General features: G+C 46.4%; 1 protein-coding gene across 2 annotated transcripts in view; it reads left to right on the top strand.

Moving 5' to 3' along the window:
* SLCO3A1 (solute carrier organic anion transporter family member 3A1) overlaps positions 1–19,245 on the top strand; it is a 310,139-nt gene that overhangs the window by 52,571 nt on the left and 238,323 nt on the right. For both annotated transcript variants that reach the window (XM_077871178.1, XM_077871168.1), the window contains exon 2: positions 15,898–16,363. In XM_077871178.1, coding sequence (XP_077727304.1) covers positions 15,898–16,363 — 466 coding nt within the window. The remainder of the gene's footprint in view (positions 1–15,897; positions 16,364–19,245) is intronic.

The raw sequence follows: 19,245 nt of genomic DNA, 5'->3' as shown, positions 1-19,245 counted from the left end.
AAGAGGCTGTGACCACTTTACTTTTTACATTCCTGCTGGCAATGTATGAGGCTTCCAGTTCTTCAACATGCACTTGAATCCTCAGTATTGTTTCTGTTTTGTTATTATGCCCATTCTATGAGTGGGTAGTGGCACCTTGTGATTTCTGTTTGCTTTTCCCTACAGACTAATGGTGCTGAGCATCTTTTCTTTTCTTTTCTTTTCTTTTCTTTTCTTTTCTTTTCTTTGCAACTTTTCAAATGCTTATTAGACATTCCTATGTTGTCTTTGGTGAAATTGTCTATTAAGATTACTTGCCTACTCTTAAAATTGGGTTCTTTGTCATTTTATTATTGTAAGGTTAATAGGAAGTGGTGCTAAAATCATCTTTAACCTTACTGATTTTCTGACTAGTTGTTTAATCCATTATTGAGAGGGATATTAATGGCTCCAGTGGTTATCATTGAATTGTTCATTTCTCCTTTCACTGTCAGTTTTGGCTTCATGTGTTTTGGGGTTCTTAGTGTTGCTATCATTGGGTTCACATCTGCCATTTCATAATTTCTGTCTTGTGTCTTTTTTGTTACTGTGTTCCTCCTTTATTGCCTCCTTATATGTTAAATATTTTCTTGAGTTTCATTTTAATTCCTTCTCTCCCTGTGTTTTGAATTACTTTCTTAGTGATTGCTTCTACTATATACATGTTATCAAAGTCTGTTTCAGATCATTGCCAACTTAATTCCTGTAAAATATGAAACCTTTAATATAGATCCATTACTTTCCCTTGTTTGTGTTATTAGCATATACATCACATCTATATCTGTTACGATTTTTTAAAAAATATTTATTTATTTATTTATGAGAGAGAGAGAGAGAGAGAGAGAGAGAAAGGCAGAGACACAGGCAGAGGGATAAGCAGGGTCCATGCAGGGAGCCTGATGTGGGACTTGATCCCAGGTCTCCAGGATCAGGCCCTGGGCTGAAGGTGGTGCTAAACTGCTGAGCCGCCCAGGCTGCCCTATCTATTATGATTTTTAACAATGCAGTGTTACTGCTTTAGGTAATCCTCTGCCTTTTAATGAAGATAGGAGAAAAATATATTTATACAGCCTTTTAAAAAATTATTTATTCATGAGAGACACAGAGTCAGAGACATAGGACAGGGGGAGAAGCAGGCTCCTTAGGGGGATATGGGACTTGATCCCGGGACCCCAGGGGTCACGACCTGAGCCAAAGGCAGATGCTCCGCTATTAAGCCACCCAGGCGCCCCTATACGGCATTTTGTATTTGCTCCCATATCAAACTTTCCTGGGGCTCTTTATTTTATTTCCTAGTATGTATTTGTGTTTATATTTGAGTTACTATATGGTATTATGTTCTTTCCACATGAAGGAATTCCTTTAGTATTACATGCAAGGAAAATCTGCTGGTCATCACTAGTGATCTCCCAGTTTTTGTTTCTCTAGGAATATCTTTATTGCCTTCATTTTCAAATGATAGTTTTGCTGGATATAGAATTCTTGGTAGATAGTTTTTTCTTTCAGTTCTTTAAATAGATCATTCTACTGCTTTCTGACTTATGTTGTTTCTTATGAAAAGTCAGCTGTTAATTTTATTGAGAATCTCTTATTGTTTTTGTTTCTTAAATCTGATATTGAGCCCCTCTAGTGAATTTTTCATTTCAGTTACTATACTTTTCAAGTCTAAAATTTCCATTTGGTGAGAGAGAGAGAGAGAGAGAGAGAGAGAGAGAGAGATCTGTCCTTATTCAGATAGTCTGTTTGTTAGATTATTAATATCATATTGGTATTTCATTTTTTTAAACCTGGGTTTCTTTAGTGTTTTGAACATATTTATAGTAGGTGCTTTGAGTCTGTCTGCTATGTCCAAATTGGGGCCCACTTTCAGATGAGTTTTATTTTATTTTATTAGAAATTTCTTTTATTTAAGTAATCTCTATGCCCAACATGGGTCTTGAACTCATGACCCTGAGATCAGGGGTCCCATGATCCTTTGAGCCAGTCAGGTGCTCCCAGATGACTTTTATTGACTGTTCTTTTCCCCTTGAGTAAAGAAGGGCCATGATTCCTGTTTGTTTCTTACATGACTCTTAATTTTTTGTTGAAAATTGGACATTTTAGATAATACACTCTAGCAACACTGGATTTGGTTTTCTGTCCCCCTCCCCGCCCCATCATTGCCCTCCATTCCCATCCATGGTTTGTTTTTATTCTGTTTCATTACTTGCCTAAACTAAATCTGTGGTATCTGTCTCTCTTGTGGTGTGTGGCCATTGGTGTGTTGGCATAGTTTTTAAATTTTTGGTTCTTCTTTTTCTTTGCATGTCGTAAATTCCTGTTTTTATTTTAAAGCCTGGCTTCCTAGGGGTTGCCTCTGTGTCAGCATAGTCAATGATTGGTCAGAGTTTTTGTTCAAATGCCTTAAACACTAAAATTGCATTCAAAATTAAGGTATTTTTTAAAAAAGATTATTTATTAGAGAGAGAGAGAGAGGGAGAGAGAGAGAATGTGAGCAAGGGGAGGGGCAGGAGGAGAGGGAAAGAAAGAATTCTCAAGCAGACTCCCCACTGAGCATAAAACCTGGCCCGGGGCTCAATCTCGCCAACCTTCAGATCATGACCTGAGCTGAAATCAAGAGTTGGCCACTCAACTGACTGAGCTCCCCAGGCACCCCTCAAAATCAAAGCAGTTTTTAAGTTTCTCCAGCTTTTCCTTTCTTCTTTAAGTTTCTCCAGCTTTTCCTTTCTTCTGGGTCCTTCTGCATCTCCTTTGTCTATGAACATAGGCTGATAGCCCAAAAGGAGTAGAAAGTACAGACCCTCTCTGGTTTCTCCTCTGCTTCTTCATAGCCTTTCAATCAACCAGAGATACATGGAGAGCTTATCCGGGGCTCGTATGGCTGATCTTGCTGTTGAATTTCTGTCTAATCTGCCAGTCTGTTGCTTGCCCTAACCAGCACCACAACCCTAGAGGAGCTGATGTTTGCCATTCATTTGCTGTTGAGATGGCTATTTTTCCTGACAGCGCCTTTCAGTGGGTTTTTTTCATGTTCCACTTCGAATCAGGTGGACTCCTTCCAGCGCAAGGCTGTTGGTTTGTGTGGCCAACTCATGTGACAGAACTATTGTGCCAACCCACATGGGAGGGAAAAGCACCCGGATTCCTCCTGTTCTTAACCAGAGGTTCAGACTTTCTCATGAACAAATGCTCCTCAATTTGTTGCATGTTTTACTTGATTTCCAGAGTCTTGAAATGGCGGGTTTTGTCTTGTCTTGTCAGTCAGTTATTTATTTATTTATTTATTTATTTATTTATTTATTTATTTATTTATTTATCTATCTATCTATCTATCTATCTGTCTATCTCACAGTTTTGTCTAGTTTTTAAAAAAATTTTTAAAAGATTTTTAAAATTTATTTTAGAGAGAGAGAGAGAGAGAGTGCATGCACGAGGCTGAGGAGGGCCAGTGGGAGAGGGAGAGAAGGAGACTTCCCGCTGAGTGCAGGAGGCTTCTGAGGGACTCGATCCCACAACCGAGATGATGACCTGAACTGGAATCAAGAGTCGGTTGCATAACCAACTGAGCCACCCAGGTGCTCCTTGTCCAGTTTTATTATTGTTCTTGAGGAGAGAATTTGCCAAGTTTCTCATGCTGCCATTCCAGCCCCATTGTCTCTTCCCATTTCTAGAGAGCAAAAATCATGTGGCAGTTAATAAGATAGATTCTGACACCAGTAGGGTAAGGCGTGAATCCTAGCCCTGCCATTTACTACCTGCAGGACCTTGGTCAAGTTACTTAACTTCTGGGCTTCTCTGACATCATCTGTGAAATGGGTATAGTAATAGCTACCTGGGGTGCCAGGCTGGCTCAGTTGGCAGAGCATGTGACTCTTGATCTCAGGGTTCTGAGTTTGAGCCCCACGTTGTGTGCAGAGGTTACTTAAAAACAATAAAAATCTTTTTGTTTTAAAAATATTTATTTATTTATTCATGAGACACACACACACACACACATAAACACACACACAGAGGCAGAGACACAGGCAGAGGGAGAAGCAGGCTCCATGCAGGGAGCCCCATGTGGGACTCGATCTCAGGTCTCCAGAATCATGCCCTGAGCCGAAGGCAGACACTCAACCGCTAAGCCACCCAGGCGTCCCAAAAGAAATAAAAGTTTTAAAAAAAGAAAATAGTACCTACGTAATGGGGTTGTTATATGAATGATCTGGATTTTAATATACATAGTGTGATAGGAGCAGTGTTTGGCCCACTGTAAATGCTATAAAATGTCAGTTGATTAGTTCACTGAGGGAGGGACTCTATCTTATTTATGATCTCAGCGCCCATATCCTTGGCCTGGTACTTTGCACCAGCTCTTCAGACCCTCGGATCATCTTTATTAAGTGATGCCTGACATTCAGGGGAAATGAGGGCAGTGCTCGGAGTAACTCCAGGTAAAGGACGAGAGACTGCAGGGGACCCAAGGAACAGATGGCTTTGTGTCTCGTTGAGGCCAAATGTTGGCCATTCTTTGTCTTGGGCTCATATGTTTTTCCTCTCAGCCCCAGGAACTGCCTAAAATGCCTGGTGCTGCTCCCATACCATATTGAGTTTGAGCCAGGTCTGCCCACTTGTGTTTGTTTCCAAGAACTTAATTAGCACAATTGCCACCATTTCCAAAGTTTCCTTGCATCAGGCACCTCCAGGAATGGATCGAGCAGCTTGGCTGTGATGCTTATTTGGGCTCTTGCGCAAAGGAAAGGGCCACTGGGGAGCCGTGGGAGGGCAGGGAACTTTGAGCGTGTGTCTCCTGCTCACCCATAGGGAGCCATCGTGCCAGTGGGAAATCGGTGCTCCTTCCTCCAGTGCATGTAAGTGGGGAGAACAGAGTACCGGCTGGATTCAGTGCTCACTCACCACTTCGGCGGGACACCGTTGTGCAAGAAAGGGTATGTCTTGCACTGCTGTATGTGGTGACCTGGCTCTCCACTGTGTGTCCCACTCTGTGCTCTGGAGCAGGGCTGCAGACATAAGGCAGTCCTTGCTCCCAAAGAGGGACTTCATGAGGGACACATGGAGGTCTGTATAGTGTGCTGTGGTTGTAAGGGAGAAGGTGAAGGCAGGGAGGATTTGTGGAGTAGGTGGCTCTGAACTGCTGGATAAATAGGGATTTCTGAAGTGAGTGGAGTGGGCTGGGTGGTATTTTGGCCCTTTTGAAAGCTGAGGGATGAGACAGATTCAGGCCAGTGTAGGAAAGATGCAGCTAGGGATTGCTGTAAGTGGGGAGGCCGGGAGGCAGAGTGTGGCCAGATGTCTGGGTTGCCTACCCTGATGCAAGGAGCTTGGGCTGTTCTGGTTGGCAGTGGGCATCACTGGAGGGTTTTAAAAGGAGAATTACTTGGGAATGGATTGAATGAGGTGAGACAGGAAAGAGAACAGTGGCCAGTGAGGATGCACTGGAGAAATTTCAGAGAAGAGGGACTGGGGAACAGAACTGAGCTGGGCAGGGTGGGGAGCCAGGGGTGACTGTCCAGTTTCTGGGGCCTGGAACTATGTAGATGTCAGGGAAATACAGATGTTCATGAAGTGGGTGTTTCAGAAGGGCTGGGCTTGCTGCACCCAGGGCAGGGATGGTGGAGGGGGTGGAGAGTGGAATGGTCTGTTGGGACCCATGGAGGCTGGGTGCTGTGGCTATCCTGGGGAGAGGGGTCTGGAGCATAGAGGTGCAGTATGGCTGCAGGGAGAGATTGGGTGCCATTATCATGCTGGAGATAGGCAAGGGAATGTGGGGAATCTGCCCAGAAGGGTTGTACGGTGATTCAGAAACCGTCGGATGTGATCTTGGAGAACTCTGACCATCTCGAACAAGGGAAGAGGAGGAGGAGGGGGAGCATGTTCCAGGGCAGGTGGAGGGGCACTGGAGGAAAGTGGAGGACAGCCAGTTGTTCCTGACAGCTGTGTGAGAAATCAGAGAAACCCCATGTGAGAAGGGCAGGGAACATAGCGATCACATTTAGGAAGTAGGAGCTCAGTGGGGACCTGGACCAAGTGCAGCTTCCCATGGCTGTGGTGCAGTAGTGAAGCCTGATTGCTGGGGGTTGACTTGAGCTTTGAAAACAGGGAAGTCTACCCAGCAAACGTGGACTTTCCTTACACCTCTTGATGGAAGGGAAGATGAATGGCAGCAACAGGAATGTAAATTGATGCAGTTACTGTGGACAACAAGATGGAGGTTCCTCAAAAAATTAAAAATAGGACTACCAGATGGTCCAGTGATTCCACTGGCGGTATGTCCCCCCCAAAGTGAAAACAATAACTCAAAAAGGCCGAGTGGGAGGCAGGGATGCTCCTTCCCTAGGTGGAGCGAAGCTGGGCATCTTGCAGGCGTTCCCTCCCTAATGCTTCCTGCCAGCAGGATCCCACTTCTGGCTTGGCCAGGATGAGTCAGTATTGTCACATCCTGCACTAATGATAACATTTCCATGACTTTGTTCAGTTACAGCTTTGGTACCTTGGTACCTAGTTTGTTTGGTATATGTTGGCACAGCATTTTTAGCATCTTGAACAAGGTAATATGCATCCAACATGTTGTAGATTGTTTTATTCACAGTAGAGTGAGACCAAGTAGTGATAGGTCTACTTTTATTCTAACAATGTGGGGAAGGGGGGGATGTGTGGAACTAGACTGGGCATCAGGAGACATCCCTGTCACGTACAGGTGTATGATCCTGGGCAAGTTACTTCATTCTTCTGGGCTTCTGGTTCCTCCCACTAAGATGTGGGTAATGGACTGGATCATACTCATTGTCCATTTTAGCCTTAATACCCATTGTTCCTTCGTCCATCACCACGTGTCTTAGGTGAAGCTGAGGGTGTTTTGTGCCTGGGAGGTACTTGGAAGGATGAACAGTAGAATCAGTTGGGAGCTGGTGTGAGCAGGTTGAGGGAGATCAACTCTTTACTGCGTGTGACTGTTTCCTTTAACTGCTCTGATGCCAAAGTTTTGATTTTCTTACTCTTCTAGAAGCTTTTTAGCACCGCACATGAACAGGCATTGTTTTGTTCTGACCTGTGTTTATCTTACACCTGGACGCTCAGGCTTGGGTGACTGTATTATTTTCTTATCAGCTTATTTGTGGGGTTCATTTCTTTGAGAGGATATAATTAAGTGGAAGCAGATTATCTTGGTATTTAGGACTTAGGTATTAGGACTTAAACCTGTCTGGTGGCTTGCTCTTGAGGAATTTATACGTAATGATTTTGTACCCTGTTCTGGCAGAAACAGTTTGTATGTAGCATACTCCTGCGGAATGGCAAGTAGAATTCGAAAACCAGGAAGGAAACAAAAAGCTTGTGTGCAGCCCTGGCATGCCACTCCATTTCTCTAGCATGGCTGCAGGTTTGAGTCTGAGATTCCTGGTAAGCAATGCAAAAATGGAAATGCAGCTCTAATCGAACTGTGTAATAGCCTTTGGTTGGAGGTAGTGAGGCTGGGAGAAGCCAAAAAATTAGTTCCTAGGAGAAGTAGACCTTTTTGTAGTATTTAATTAAGCACATTTCTCCTATCCGCCTTAACCCAATGTTTCTGAAGGTATATATATATATATATTTTTTTCAAGGGATGTTCAGTATTTAAAAAAAATGGATAGCAAAGTTTCAATAAATGCTGCATACTATATATTGATTGATGATTAACAATGAATGGCACCATTTGGAAAATCTTTCCTAAGTCTAGTAGTAAGGAAACCTGTGCATCTTTGTTTAACCCAGGGTTTTCAAAATTATATATGACTTCAAAGCTCTTTTCCTCCCTGCATAGCTTTTAACAATAACTAAGTTTTTTATAAAAATTTAAAGAGAGATACAGAGAGAGAGCATGAGGGAGGACAAAGGTGGGGAGAGAGAGAGAGAATCTCAAACAGGCTCCACTTGGGCGAAGAGCCTGATGCGGGGCTCCATCTCACGACCTTGAGATCATGACCTGAGCTGAAACCAAGAGTCTGACGCTCAACCAGGGGGCACCCAGGTGCCCTTTTTTTTCTTGCTTTTATAGCAAGTTTGGCTACCAGTTGCATAAGGCTGCCTCTGGCTATTTAATAGAACCACATGGATGGGTAAAACCTCACTGATGCAGGGAGTGGGGTGCCCCATCCCTCTGGTGTGGGGCCAGTGACTGGGCATCAGTCCTGGCTTCTCCCTCTGCTCACTAGCTGTGTGGCTGTCAGCAGGATAGTCATTTTCTCCAGCACCCAATTCCTTATCTGTAAAATTGTGGTATCAGTATCACCTACCTCATGGAGTCGTAGTGTAGAAAAACATGTCAATGTATGTAAAGTGCTCGGTACTCTGTCTCACGTAAGTAATTAATAATAACTGTTGGAGATGACTGTAATGCGTGTCACCCCTGTTGAGGAGCCTGCTGTGATATCACATTCCAACGAGGTACTGGGTACTAACTACACTGTTTCTTTGGGTGCTGACTCTGCTTCAGAACATGTTCACCCTTTGTGATCGTTGCTTATTTTCACAGTTGCCATCTCCTTGATTCTGCGACCTGGTTGGGGGCATCTCCAGCCCCTGGTTTGGACCCTGGTAGGGTACAGGTATTCAGAGTGGAGTTTTTCAACTGAGCTGACAGCGAGTCTGGGTCCTAGGGCATATAGAGAAGTCAAATTATGTTGAAAACCATTCTGCCTGGGGGTGTATTTGCCTGCATAAGTTGTTAGTGTGTTAGAAACCAATTTCTTAAGACTGCATCTGGTCCTCTAAACGTTTTTGTTGAATGCTGAGGAAATCATTTGACTCCTTTTGTTCTTGAAGTTTCTCTAGTAGAAGAGACCTGGCACTACATAAATTGTGAATTGAAAGAATGACTGAAGTTATAAAAGGTGCTAAAAACAAATGATTTTATAATAGCCTGATGCAGACGTTGCTGATAATGACTATAAAGCTTAGTTGTATCTAGCAGAGATGGAGAATCTTTGTTTTTCAATGACGGGCCACTGAGCTACAGAGAAAAATCAGTGATGGAATTTGTAAGTAGGAGATTGTTTTAGAAGAGAATCATAAAATGTTACATATTCTCATAGAATTAATTGAACATAAGATTTTGCTACATATAAGCAATGAAAAGTGTGTTTTTGTTGTACTTTAGGGCCGTTTAGGGAAGAGGGTTAGCAGAAGAAATAAGGGAAACTAAGAAATGAGATGCAGAGGGGAAAAAATAGCCTGAGAAAGATGTAAATAATTAAATGGAGAAGGATGTAGGGAACTGCAGGACAGAGGCTTAGAGTAGAGACCAGCGAGGCTTAGGGAGAGACAGGTGGTGACTCTCAGTAATCAGAGGAATTGTCACCGCAGGTACAGTCTCTGGGCTCTCAGGACACTGCTGTGCAGAAGGGGAAAGCCACGTTGCATATTCGCAACCCCAGGCATAACTTCCGTGACAGTGATGAACATGGTAAAGAACATTTCTCCTGCATTTGAACCTTGTGACAAGCTATGAGGTCAGGATTTTCATCTCCGTATTACAGACAGGGGAAGCAAGTCACAAGTGTGTTAAATGCCTTGCATAGGGTGCCGCAGGTAATGTTTGGCTCTCTAAATCTCTCGTGTTTTCTACCTGCCCCCTTCACACATTCTGATGACTTTGGTGTGGGCTGACGCCCAGAGTTATGTCTAAATCAGAGATTCTCTATGTAATTCCTACTTTGCTTTTTGAGAAAAATGGTTGGAAGATGACAGCCATTTATTATGCGGTCGTAATATGGGCTAAATCACCCACCAGAAATAAAGCAACACTGACTAAATGTCTCTTTTCCCCAGCTGACGTGTGAGGCAGATGAGCGATCTGTTTGCCCGCAGGCCAATTACAGGAGATGTTGTCTTCTGTTACCTGGTTCTGCAAACCTCACATCTTGGAATTCACAAGTGAATGCCTTGTATGTGGCATTTCCCGGGTGGCCTAAATTACGTGCTCCAAGGAGCTGCTGTCCAGATGAAAAACAAATCACACAAGGTGCCTCATTTACCAGTGCTGATGTTTCACCAGCGCTACCCTGCTGAAGCCTCACTTCCCACGGTACTGTTGGGATAGCTGTCTTGGCAGCTTCTTCTCACTCCATGCTTTGCCCCACTGCCTGCATAACATTGCTCCTGCTCAAGAACCTCTTTGGCTCCCCACTGACCTCCAAGTCAAGGGCAGACCCTCAGCCTGGCCTTCAAGGTTGTTTTATTTCTGATTATTCCTCACAGTGTTCTGAGACCAAAAGATCTTCCCCGCCTTATCCCAGGTTGGTCTGAACTGTACCCTCCACCCCCATTGATCTTTGCTGTTGGAATGTTGTGACCCCCACTCATCACCCCCTGTTCATCCTTGTCGTATCCCAGAAGCCTGGAAATATTTTCCTTCAGTGCAACCAAACATATGCTCTCACTCCCTTGAACCCTCTACACTCTGTTCCCCTGTGATGTTGTTTGCTGCTTTCTGCTCTCCCCAGATTATACAGTCCCACGGGGTTGGGATTGTTTCTCAGTTAGAATTACATTTCTTGTACCTGCCATGGAGCAGGCCCTCTGGAAGCAACTTGGAAGTCACGCAGAACATGTGCACCAGTGATGAGGCCCACCCTTTTAGTGGTGCACCTACTGTGCACCAGCTGCTGAATCATGATCTCATCATGCTCACTTATGGTGCTGTCCAAGGCCGATTTGAACTGGAGGCTTCCTTGCTCCCATGCTGCACCCAGATGACCACGTTGCACTGTGGTAAACATCCACGCATGCACAACCCTTCTGCTGTGTCCATATAGGGTGTCTCTGCACACACAGACCTCTACCTGCCTGTGTCTTAGAATTACCTGGGAGCTTTGAAAATACCCATGCTGGGACCCAGCTCTCACAAAGTATATCAGAGTCCCCGGGGGGTGGGGAAGGCAGTAGTGTTTTCACCAGCTCCTCAGGTGATTCCGTTCCAGGTCCCATGTCCCCAAGCCAGAGTAAGAAAGTTCGCAGCCCTGGGAGGGCTCCTGGGAGTTCTCCTGACCATTGGCTGTCCTCCTAAGAACTTCTCTCTCTCTCTCTCTCTCTTTTTTTTAAATAATAAACTTATTTTTTTTATTGGTGTTCAATTTGCCAACATACAGAATAACACCCAGTGCTCATCCTGTCAAGTGCCCCCCTCAGTGCCCGTCACCCATTCACCCCCACCCCCCGCCCTCCTCCCCTTCCACTACCCCTAGTTCGTTTCCCAGAGTTAAGAGTCTTCATGAAGAACTTCTCTTCTTAGTGAGTTCCCGACTACCTCCAAGCTTTTGAAGGTGAGGAAGGGCTCATCTGTACGTGGCCATGGTCTCTGGGTCCCTCCTCTCTTGGGGTAGACAGCATGGACTGGAGGTCTCCCTTTTGGGCAGGGTCCTCCTTGCTGCAGCTGGCCTGAGTATGCCTCAGTCATCCTAAGAGGTGAGCCTCCCCAAAATGCAACCCGTTTGCCCATGTAAGCATGTCTGTGTGAACTGAAGATGAGGGAGTGCTTTCAACTTGTATCTAATTTTAAAAGACAGACTTCTAATCTTGAGCAGGGACAGGTTTGTTGATGATGGGAAGGCTGGTAGAGCAGTGGTTCTCAAACTGTGGTCCCTGGAGCACCACCATCATCACCTGGGAGCGGGTTAGACTATAGATTCCCAGCTCCACCCCAGACCCGGTGGTACGCTGAGGTTGGGATCTGGCAGGGATCCAGTCCGTGTGGTTTTCGTGTCACCGAGGTTGAGAAGCACTGCCCTAGATTGATGGTGAGTACCCAGGTGGACCCCTGGAGTCTTACAAAATCTCGGCCTCCTGGGGCTCATCTCAGTGTCTGGAAAGCTGTATTTTTAGCAAGTGCTCCAGGAGATTCTGAAATGCAAGTTTTCTGTTTTTTTGCTTTTTTTTTTTTTTTCCTGAATCCTGCTAGTAGAGACCTGATAAATATTGCATTCTTTTAATAATAACTTCGTATCCACTTGGCACAGGGTAAGGACACTTTTCTTTTCCTCCTGGAGTTATGGCTCCTTCGTCTCTAATTACCAAGACATCTTCCATCCGTTCGTTACCCATTAAGTACAGACAGTCATTCCCTTTAGCACACATCTTTCTCATTGCTGGATTGTTCACTGCCACATAAAAGCCACAAGTGGATTTTATGGCCTCATGCATACTTAATTAGTTCATCTTCTCAAAATTGTGTTTTAAGTGAGTGGAGACATTAGCCTCTGATCTAATTGATCCACAAAACATCTTTTCAGGATGTTTGCAGGGCCCAGCAAACATGATCAGAGGCATCCTTGGGGTTTGTCAGAGACTACAGGTCAAGGAGGTGAGGATCCTACTACTTTTTGTCACCCCTTGTGGGTTCTCTGCAAAGAACAGGGTTGAGGCAGGACAAGAGCTGCAGGCACATGCAGCTCTAGAAGAGCTGATTATTTTTTGTTTTGCCCACAGCTGTCTCTACCCCCACCATCCTTATCTGTCATCATAAATGTCCACACCTGTGTGATATTTTATGACAGGGCACACCTGCCAGAACAGAGCTGTTGTCATGTTTCAGAGATGCCGCCTAATACGTATGTCATTAAGCCTCATGGCAGGAATGAAAAATGACTTCTGCTCCAACCCTTCCCACCTGCTACCCTCCTACCTCTGTTGTCCTTTACTCCCATCGTGGAGGTCACCAGGCTGCTGGAGAGGACTCTAGCGCACCCAGAGGACCCTGCCTGGATGCGTTCCTGCACCCAGACTCTTCTGGGCATCTGTCAGGACTCTGCACAAAGGGCCGGATGAAGCCTTCTGGAGCCTCCCAGGCAGATAGACTGTGGTCTTTTGTACACCTTAGCTATTGCAGGGCCTTAGCTGTTACAGGCCTCAGGTAGAGCCCTTGTTCCATTGTGCTTGTTTGTGTTAACAAAGCAAAGGAGTGAATAAAGGAAGCCTTTGTTTTTTCCCATGCAGGCCTTCCAGAAAGAACTTCTTTGGGAGTATTTGAAAGCCATTTTGATGGGACCAGACTGGCTAATAAATTTCTTTTCTTGACATTTGCAAATACTTGGTGCCTGAAAAATGAGCTAGCCACATAACCAGGGCTGACTTGAGTGGTAAGCTGGCCTTGACTTGGTTAGAAAGTGCAGTGCAAACAGGAATTAGATTGGAATGTGGGCAACAGAGCGGGTACACAGATGTCCCATCACCAATACCAGTGTTAGGACCCTGTCCTGCTGAGCACACCCACAGGGCCATCGCTGAACGAAGAGTCCACCTCCTTCAGCATATGGGTGCCCTTGCATTAGTGCTGTGCTGCTGACCCCAGACTGAGCCCCCTGGGGGCTGCAGCCTCACCCTCGGCCCCACTCCTGACCAGCTGAGTCAGAAACTCGGGGAGGGACCAGGCATCTGAGCTCTTAAGTGGTTCTCAAGTGCTTCCAATCTAGGTGGCTTTGAGAACCACTGGGTTGAAAGAGTGTTTCAACAAGTGGGGTTGAAGGTGAGGTTGGGAGGAATCACCTGACTACTCTTTTTTTCATAAGGTACCTAGAGACATGTTCCTCCTTACAGGTATAGCTGTGTGTGGGTCAGAGGCTGTTGGATGTGCAGGTTTTGACAATGGCGCACATACACGTTTGGAAGAAGGCTAGATCCGCATGACTCTGTTCCTCCCATTCCTTAGCACACTGCCCAGTGTCTCCGGAGATAGAATTCTGCTTCTAGCAGCTTCACAAATTCTCCTGTGCACTTCTCTTGCCACTGTGCTGTGCCTTTTGTCTCTCTGTTCTCAGTAATAGTTTGCTGGCATTCTTTTTCTACCCTTCTACCATCCACTTGCCACATGATGGCCACACCTGGCATGTCTTTTGCTTTGATGTTGCTGGATGCCCACAGATAAGTGATAGTGGTTAGACAGTCCTAACCAGCGTTTACACCTGTATGTTGTTGGCTCCTGGTTCCTGGCACTCATATCCTCATTTTATAGCTGAGAAAGTGAAAGCATAGGGTGAACTGCCCAAGGTCACAGCATCAGGATGGCCCCAGAGCCCTGGCTCTGTACCCCTCTCCCTGCACTCTCCTGCAAGGTAGGGAAAGGCTCCTCTGTGCTAAGGAACCTTTTGTTATTTCTGATCTGCATGGACATCCTGCCAGGTTGATGTTACTATTCCTGTTTCACAAAAATCAAGGCTTGGACAAATTAAGCAACTTGACCAAAATCCTAGAGCTAATTAAGGGAATGATAGCTGGGATTCAAACTAGGTGTTCCTCTCTCTGTGCTCTGCATTTTTTCCCACCGCACTGCTTGAGATTATCTAATTTCTTTAGGGTGGCATCTGTGGCTCTTGAGAATCTGTTACCAATCCACCTTTCCAACCACTTTCCATACTATTATTTCTTTATTTTTAAATTTTTAAAAATATTTTTTATTGGAGTTCAATTTGCCAACATATAGCATAACACCCAGTGCTCATCCCGTCAAGTGCCCCCCCCTCAGTGCCATCACTCAGTCACCCCAACCTCCTGCCCACCTCCCTTTCCACCACCCCATGTTTGTTTCCCAGAGTTAGGTGTCTCTCATGTTCTGTCACCCTCCCTGATATTTCCCACTCATTTTCTCTCCTTTCCCCTTTATTCCCTTTTATATTCCCCAAATGAATGAGACCATATAATGTTGGTCCTTCTCCGATTGACTTACTTCACTCAGCGTAATACCCTCCAGTTCCATCCACGTTGAAGCAAATGGTGGGTATTTGTCGTTTCTAATGGCTGAGTAATATCCCATTGTATATATAGACCACATCTTCCATACCATTATTAAATCATGGTAAAAAAGCCATCCAACTTTTGCTCACACTGTTCCTTTAGCCTGGAATGTTTTTCCCTGCCCACTAGGCCTATCAGATCTCCTAGGACTATAGGGACTCTTGCTGATAATACCCTGCATAGAACTCGCAAACAGCAGGGGGTGGGGGGCATTTGCATTTTCTCTGTAGCTCAAAAGCCCTAAAATAATGCATCTCCTCTTGACCTCCCACCTTCTGTGATGTTGCAGCATGAATGTAATATCCACTTTGTGTTATAGCTGTGCTTGTCTGCCTTTCTGCAAGGTGGCTTCTTGGGGACAGGTGTCACCTCTTCCTTTTTGCTGTGTGTGTGTGTCTAGGGAATTGCCAAGACACAAGTAGAGGTTTAATATTTGTTAAAACAGATGGAGGGCAGACTAGAATACAGAGGTGGGGAAAGCCTTAAAAACCTTCCATCCAGAGGCCCTTGGCAGGTCTGTAGTACACAGAACAGTTGAGGATGTGTTCATTTGAAGGTCTCCAGGGAAATGTACGTTGGAAATTTCCAGAAGGAAACAGAGCTAATGATTATCCCAATGAGCTAATTTAGCATGTCCATTTTGCCAGCTAGGTTTTTGTTTTATTTTCTTTAGGTATGCTTTGCTAACCTCCCAGTGAAGAGCCCCTGGCCCCGTGCCCTTGAAGCGTGGACCTTCTAAATAGGGTGTAGTTGGGAGCCTGCGAAAATGGACTTCAGGGCTTGGACGGGAATCCCGAGCCCTATATGGTGGTGGCGTGTGGGGAAGGGGATGTTGTTTCCCAAGTGTAGACAGTATCTTTCAGGATGGAAACAGGTGCCCAGAAACCAACCAACCAACCAACCAACCAACCGCCCTGCCATTGGGAAAGTTAACTCTTTAACCGTCGAGTCAGGGTTATCATGCCAGGTATCTTTCGGATTCTTCAGGTTTCAGTCCTTTGCACCGGGGGCAGGGGCGGGGCGGCCGGTGCACTGCGAGGCGCGGGGGGTGGGGGGGGCGTCCTCCCCGGGGGTGTCCATCAGCCCCGGCCTTGACGTGTGGTTCTGTGTCCGCAGGTGAGCGTCCTGACCACCCTGGAGCGCAGGTTCAACCTGCAGAGCGCCGACGTGGGCGTCATCGCCAGCAGCTTCGAGATCGGGAACCTGGCGCTCATCCTCTTCGTGAGCTACTTCGGGGCGCGCGGGCACCGGCCGCGCCTCATCGGCTGCGGCGGCATCGTCATGGCCCTGGGCGCGCTGCTGTCGGCGCTGCCCGAGTTCCTGACGCACCAGTACAAGTACGAGGCGGGGGAGATCCGCTGGGGCGCCGAGGGCCGCGACGTGTGCGCCGCCAACGGCTCGGGCGGCGACCAGGGCCCCGACCCGGACCTCATCTGCCGCAGCCGGACGGCCACCAACATGATGTACTTGCTGCTCATTGGCGCCCAGGTGCTCCTGGGCATCGGTGCTACGCCCGTGCAGCCCCTGGGCGTCTCCTACATCGACGACCACGTGCGGAGGAAGGACTCCTCGCTCTACATAGGTAGGCGCGCCCCGGGGGGCTCTTGCGCGCTCTCCAGGCCCCGCGCCCCGGGCCCCGCGCTCCTCAGCCTCGGCGGCACGTCTGCCGCGCGCGTGGGCTGCCCCAACTCGGAAAGATGCAGGACACCTGAGCTGCGCCCCCAGCAAGTCTGGTGTAGTTGGTCTGGGGTGCCACCTGGGCGGGCGTGGACTGTTTGGGTTTTTGAAAAAATATTCCCCAGGTGATTTCAGCGCGCAGTGGAATTTGAGGTCGCCTTTGCTGGAGCGTTAAGAAGCTGTGAATGGGAAGCCACGGTGGTGGTGGTGTGTTGGGGGGGGGGGGGTAAGGTGTATTTATCTGCCTTTCGTGTGTGTGCATTAGCCATACTTGGGCCCTACACGTTGGAAACCCCAGTTTTTAACAATTAGAACGATCTTCTGCTTCTCATCCTATTAAAGTTCAAAGGGGGAGATGATGGTATTTCCCGCATTTGGTATCATTCAAAGTCGGTGACTTCTGGCAACTTTCTGTAATGAGGATATAAGCAGGAGCTAGATATTTAGGAAGGAATAATGTACATGTGAGTTTTTTAAAAAAAAATTATTTTGCATCATGGCTTCTGATATTTTGTGCTGGCAAGGTGGAAGCCGTTTATCGGTCTAAGGTTAAGAAACCTTGAAACGGGAGTCCTTACAACAAATGGGGTCCTCGGTCACAGCTTTGGGGCACTGGGGCATGGTCATTCATAGGGTGTAGGCCTGCTGAACATTTCTATTCCCCGTTCGTGAAGTGTAATTTTGCCTTCTGCAGGCAGTGGTGGTGTTTCGAGCTCTCCCCACTCAGAAGACAGAATTACCCCTACCTGTGGAAGCCTTTTGCTTCCCAAAGCACTGTGCCTCGAAGTATTGTTAATTGCCATGTAAAGGTTTAGGTTGAAATAGAACTAGAGAGGCACCTGGGTGGCTCAGTACGTGAAGCGTCTGCCTTCGGCTCAGGTCATGATCTCTGGGTCCTGGGATCGAGCCTTGTGTCAGGCTCCCGGCTCAGTGGGGAACCTGCTGCTCCCTCTGCTGCTCCACCTGCTTGTGCATGCTCTCTCTGTGTCAAGTAAACAAATCTTAAAAAAGAATAAGATAGAATTTGGCATAAAGCTTTGTACCTGTTGAGCTTCCACCATGCTCTGTCTGCCCAAGGTTTCTGAGATAGCAGGGTTTGGCATAGTTACATACCTCCATACCGAGCTGAGGCTTTCTCAGCTATGGAGTAAATGCTTTTGTTGGACAAAATATGTTGCAAATGTGGGTTTCTGCTCTCTGAACAGGCTTGGTGAGGAAAGTGGAGAGTGTGTGCCTCTCTGTCCAAGGATAGAGCAGCTGGAGCCTGGTTGTGACTTAGCTTTCATTACGATGTGGAACACAGAAAACTTCCTAGGCTGAAGATGGCCAGACCCTCTCCCCATATGGTCAGGGTAGGAACTAAGGACATTGTTTATGTTTTGTTGTTTCTACAGCTGGAGTGACAGCCACCCCACATGAGTCTCTTGCAGACTAGGACATGGGCTATGGCATATAGCCACATAGCTTCCTGGGGTTCGGTCAGATAATTGGTCTTGGACTTGACTGATGTTACCCTAAGACCCTGGGAGAGATGTTTTCTGGTAGCAGTAACAGCAGGTAGATAAAGCACAGAAAAGGAAGTGGGGAATGAAAAGCTGAGGTCTTGTTTCTGAGGATAGATTCAAGCTGAAAAATTTCTCCCCACGATCCCTCCTTAAGTCCTTTCAGTGCTGAATCACGTCTGCTTGGGGCTTCCTACCTGGGGCAGCAGGCCCAAAACCCTCTTCTGGAAGTCTACCCTGCTGAGTTAGACCATGGTCTTTCCCCGCAGTGCATAGGGCCTGGTTTATAGGTGCAAAGCTGTAAAGTGAGGAGGTACTTTGGTTTTGTGTGTAGCAGATGGAGACATGGGCAGTAGGGCTGACCATTCAAAGCAAAGGGCCTTTTCCAGTTGAGGCCGCATCCATGTCTGTGGGATTCGCTGTGAGTCTTTGTTAGCAAGAATGTTTCAGGCTAATTTCTACTTGGGCACCATTTTTTTTTCTTCTGTGGTAGCTAAACAGAGTTGAAAGTGTCTATTTGTGTGGTGCATGGACCTCTCGGTGGCACTGGTCCATCTGGCAAATTCCAAAACATGACCGTACATAGCCATTGAGATGGGCTCTCTGAGTGCCTCTGAACTGGTTTCATGGGTCTCTGTTTACAGGGAACAGAAAAGAGGAAGCCTTCTGCAGAGATAGGCCTCAGTAGGTGGTCTTATCCCATGCATGCTTTGGATTCTCTAGGAACAATCTAAGAAGACCACAGTATATGCAGAGTGTAACTGGTTCCTTCATTTGTCATACAGGACATTAAAAACAATGTTTGTGATCATGAGAATATTTTAGCATTTATCTGCTCTAATGGCTTTAATGCCACTTAAAGCTTTGGGATGTCTATGGGGGAACCTACTGAATGGGACAGATGAATTATGGCCTTATATATTGCCTGCAGAGAGGAGGAAAGTCAGAAGGGATGGGCACTGGAACTGTTTGTCTAGATGTGTGCCCACCAGGGTGGAATAGCATGTGTGTCCCCTGGTTTCAGCTCCTACAAAGCTGGTGAAGAGAGTGAGGCCCACAACCATCTGGTCATATGCCTAAAACGTGAGTGTGGATTGGAGATGGAAAAGATGATAAATACTGCCTTTGTAAAACACAGACTTCTTCACAGCTGATCCTTTTCCTGTGAATGTCCACAGAAAAGGGGATGATGACCATGTAGGCTCAGCCACAGGACATGGGTGGTGAGACTTACCCCTGGGTTGTGCATGTTCTGAGTCACCAGTCGCTCCTGGGGGCTCACCTG

This window comes from Canis aureus, chromosome 2 (genome assembly GCF_053574225.1).
Source record: "Canis aureus isolate CA01 chromosome 2, VMU_Caureus_v.1.0, whole genome shotgun sequence".
NCBI classification, from domain to species: Eukaryota; Metazoa; Chordata; class Mammalia; order Carnivora; family Canidae; genus Canis; species Canis aureus.
Note: the sequence above shows the minus strand (reverse complement) of the source record. Positions and strands in the feature narration are given on the sequence as shown.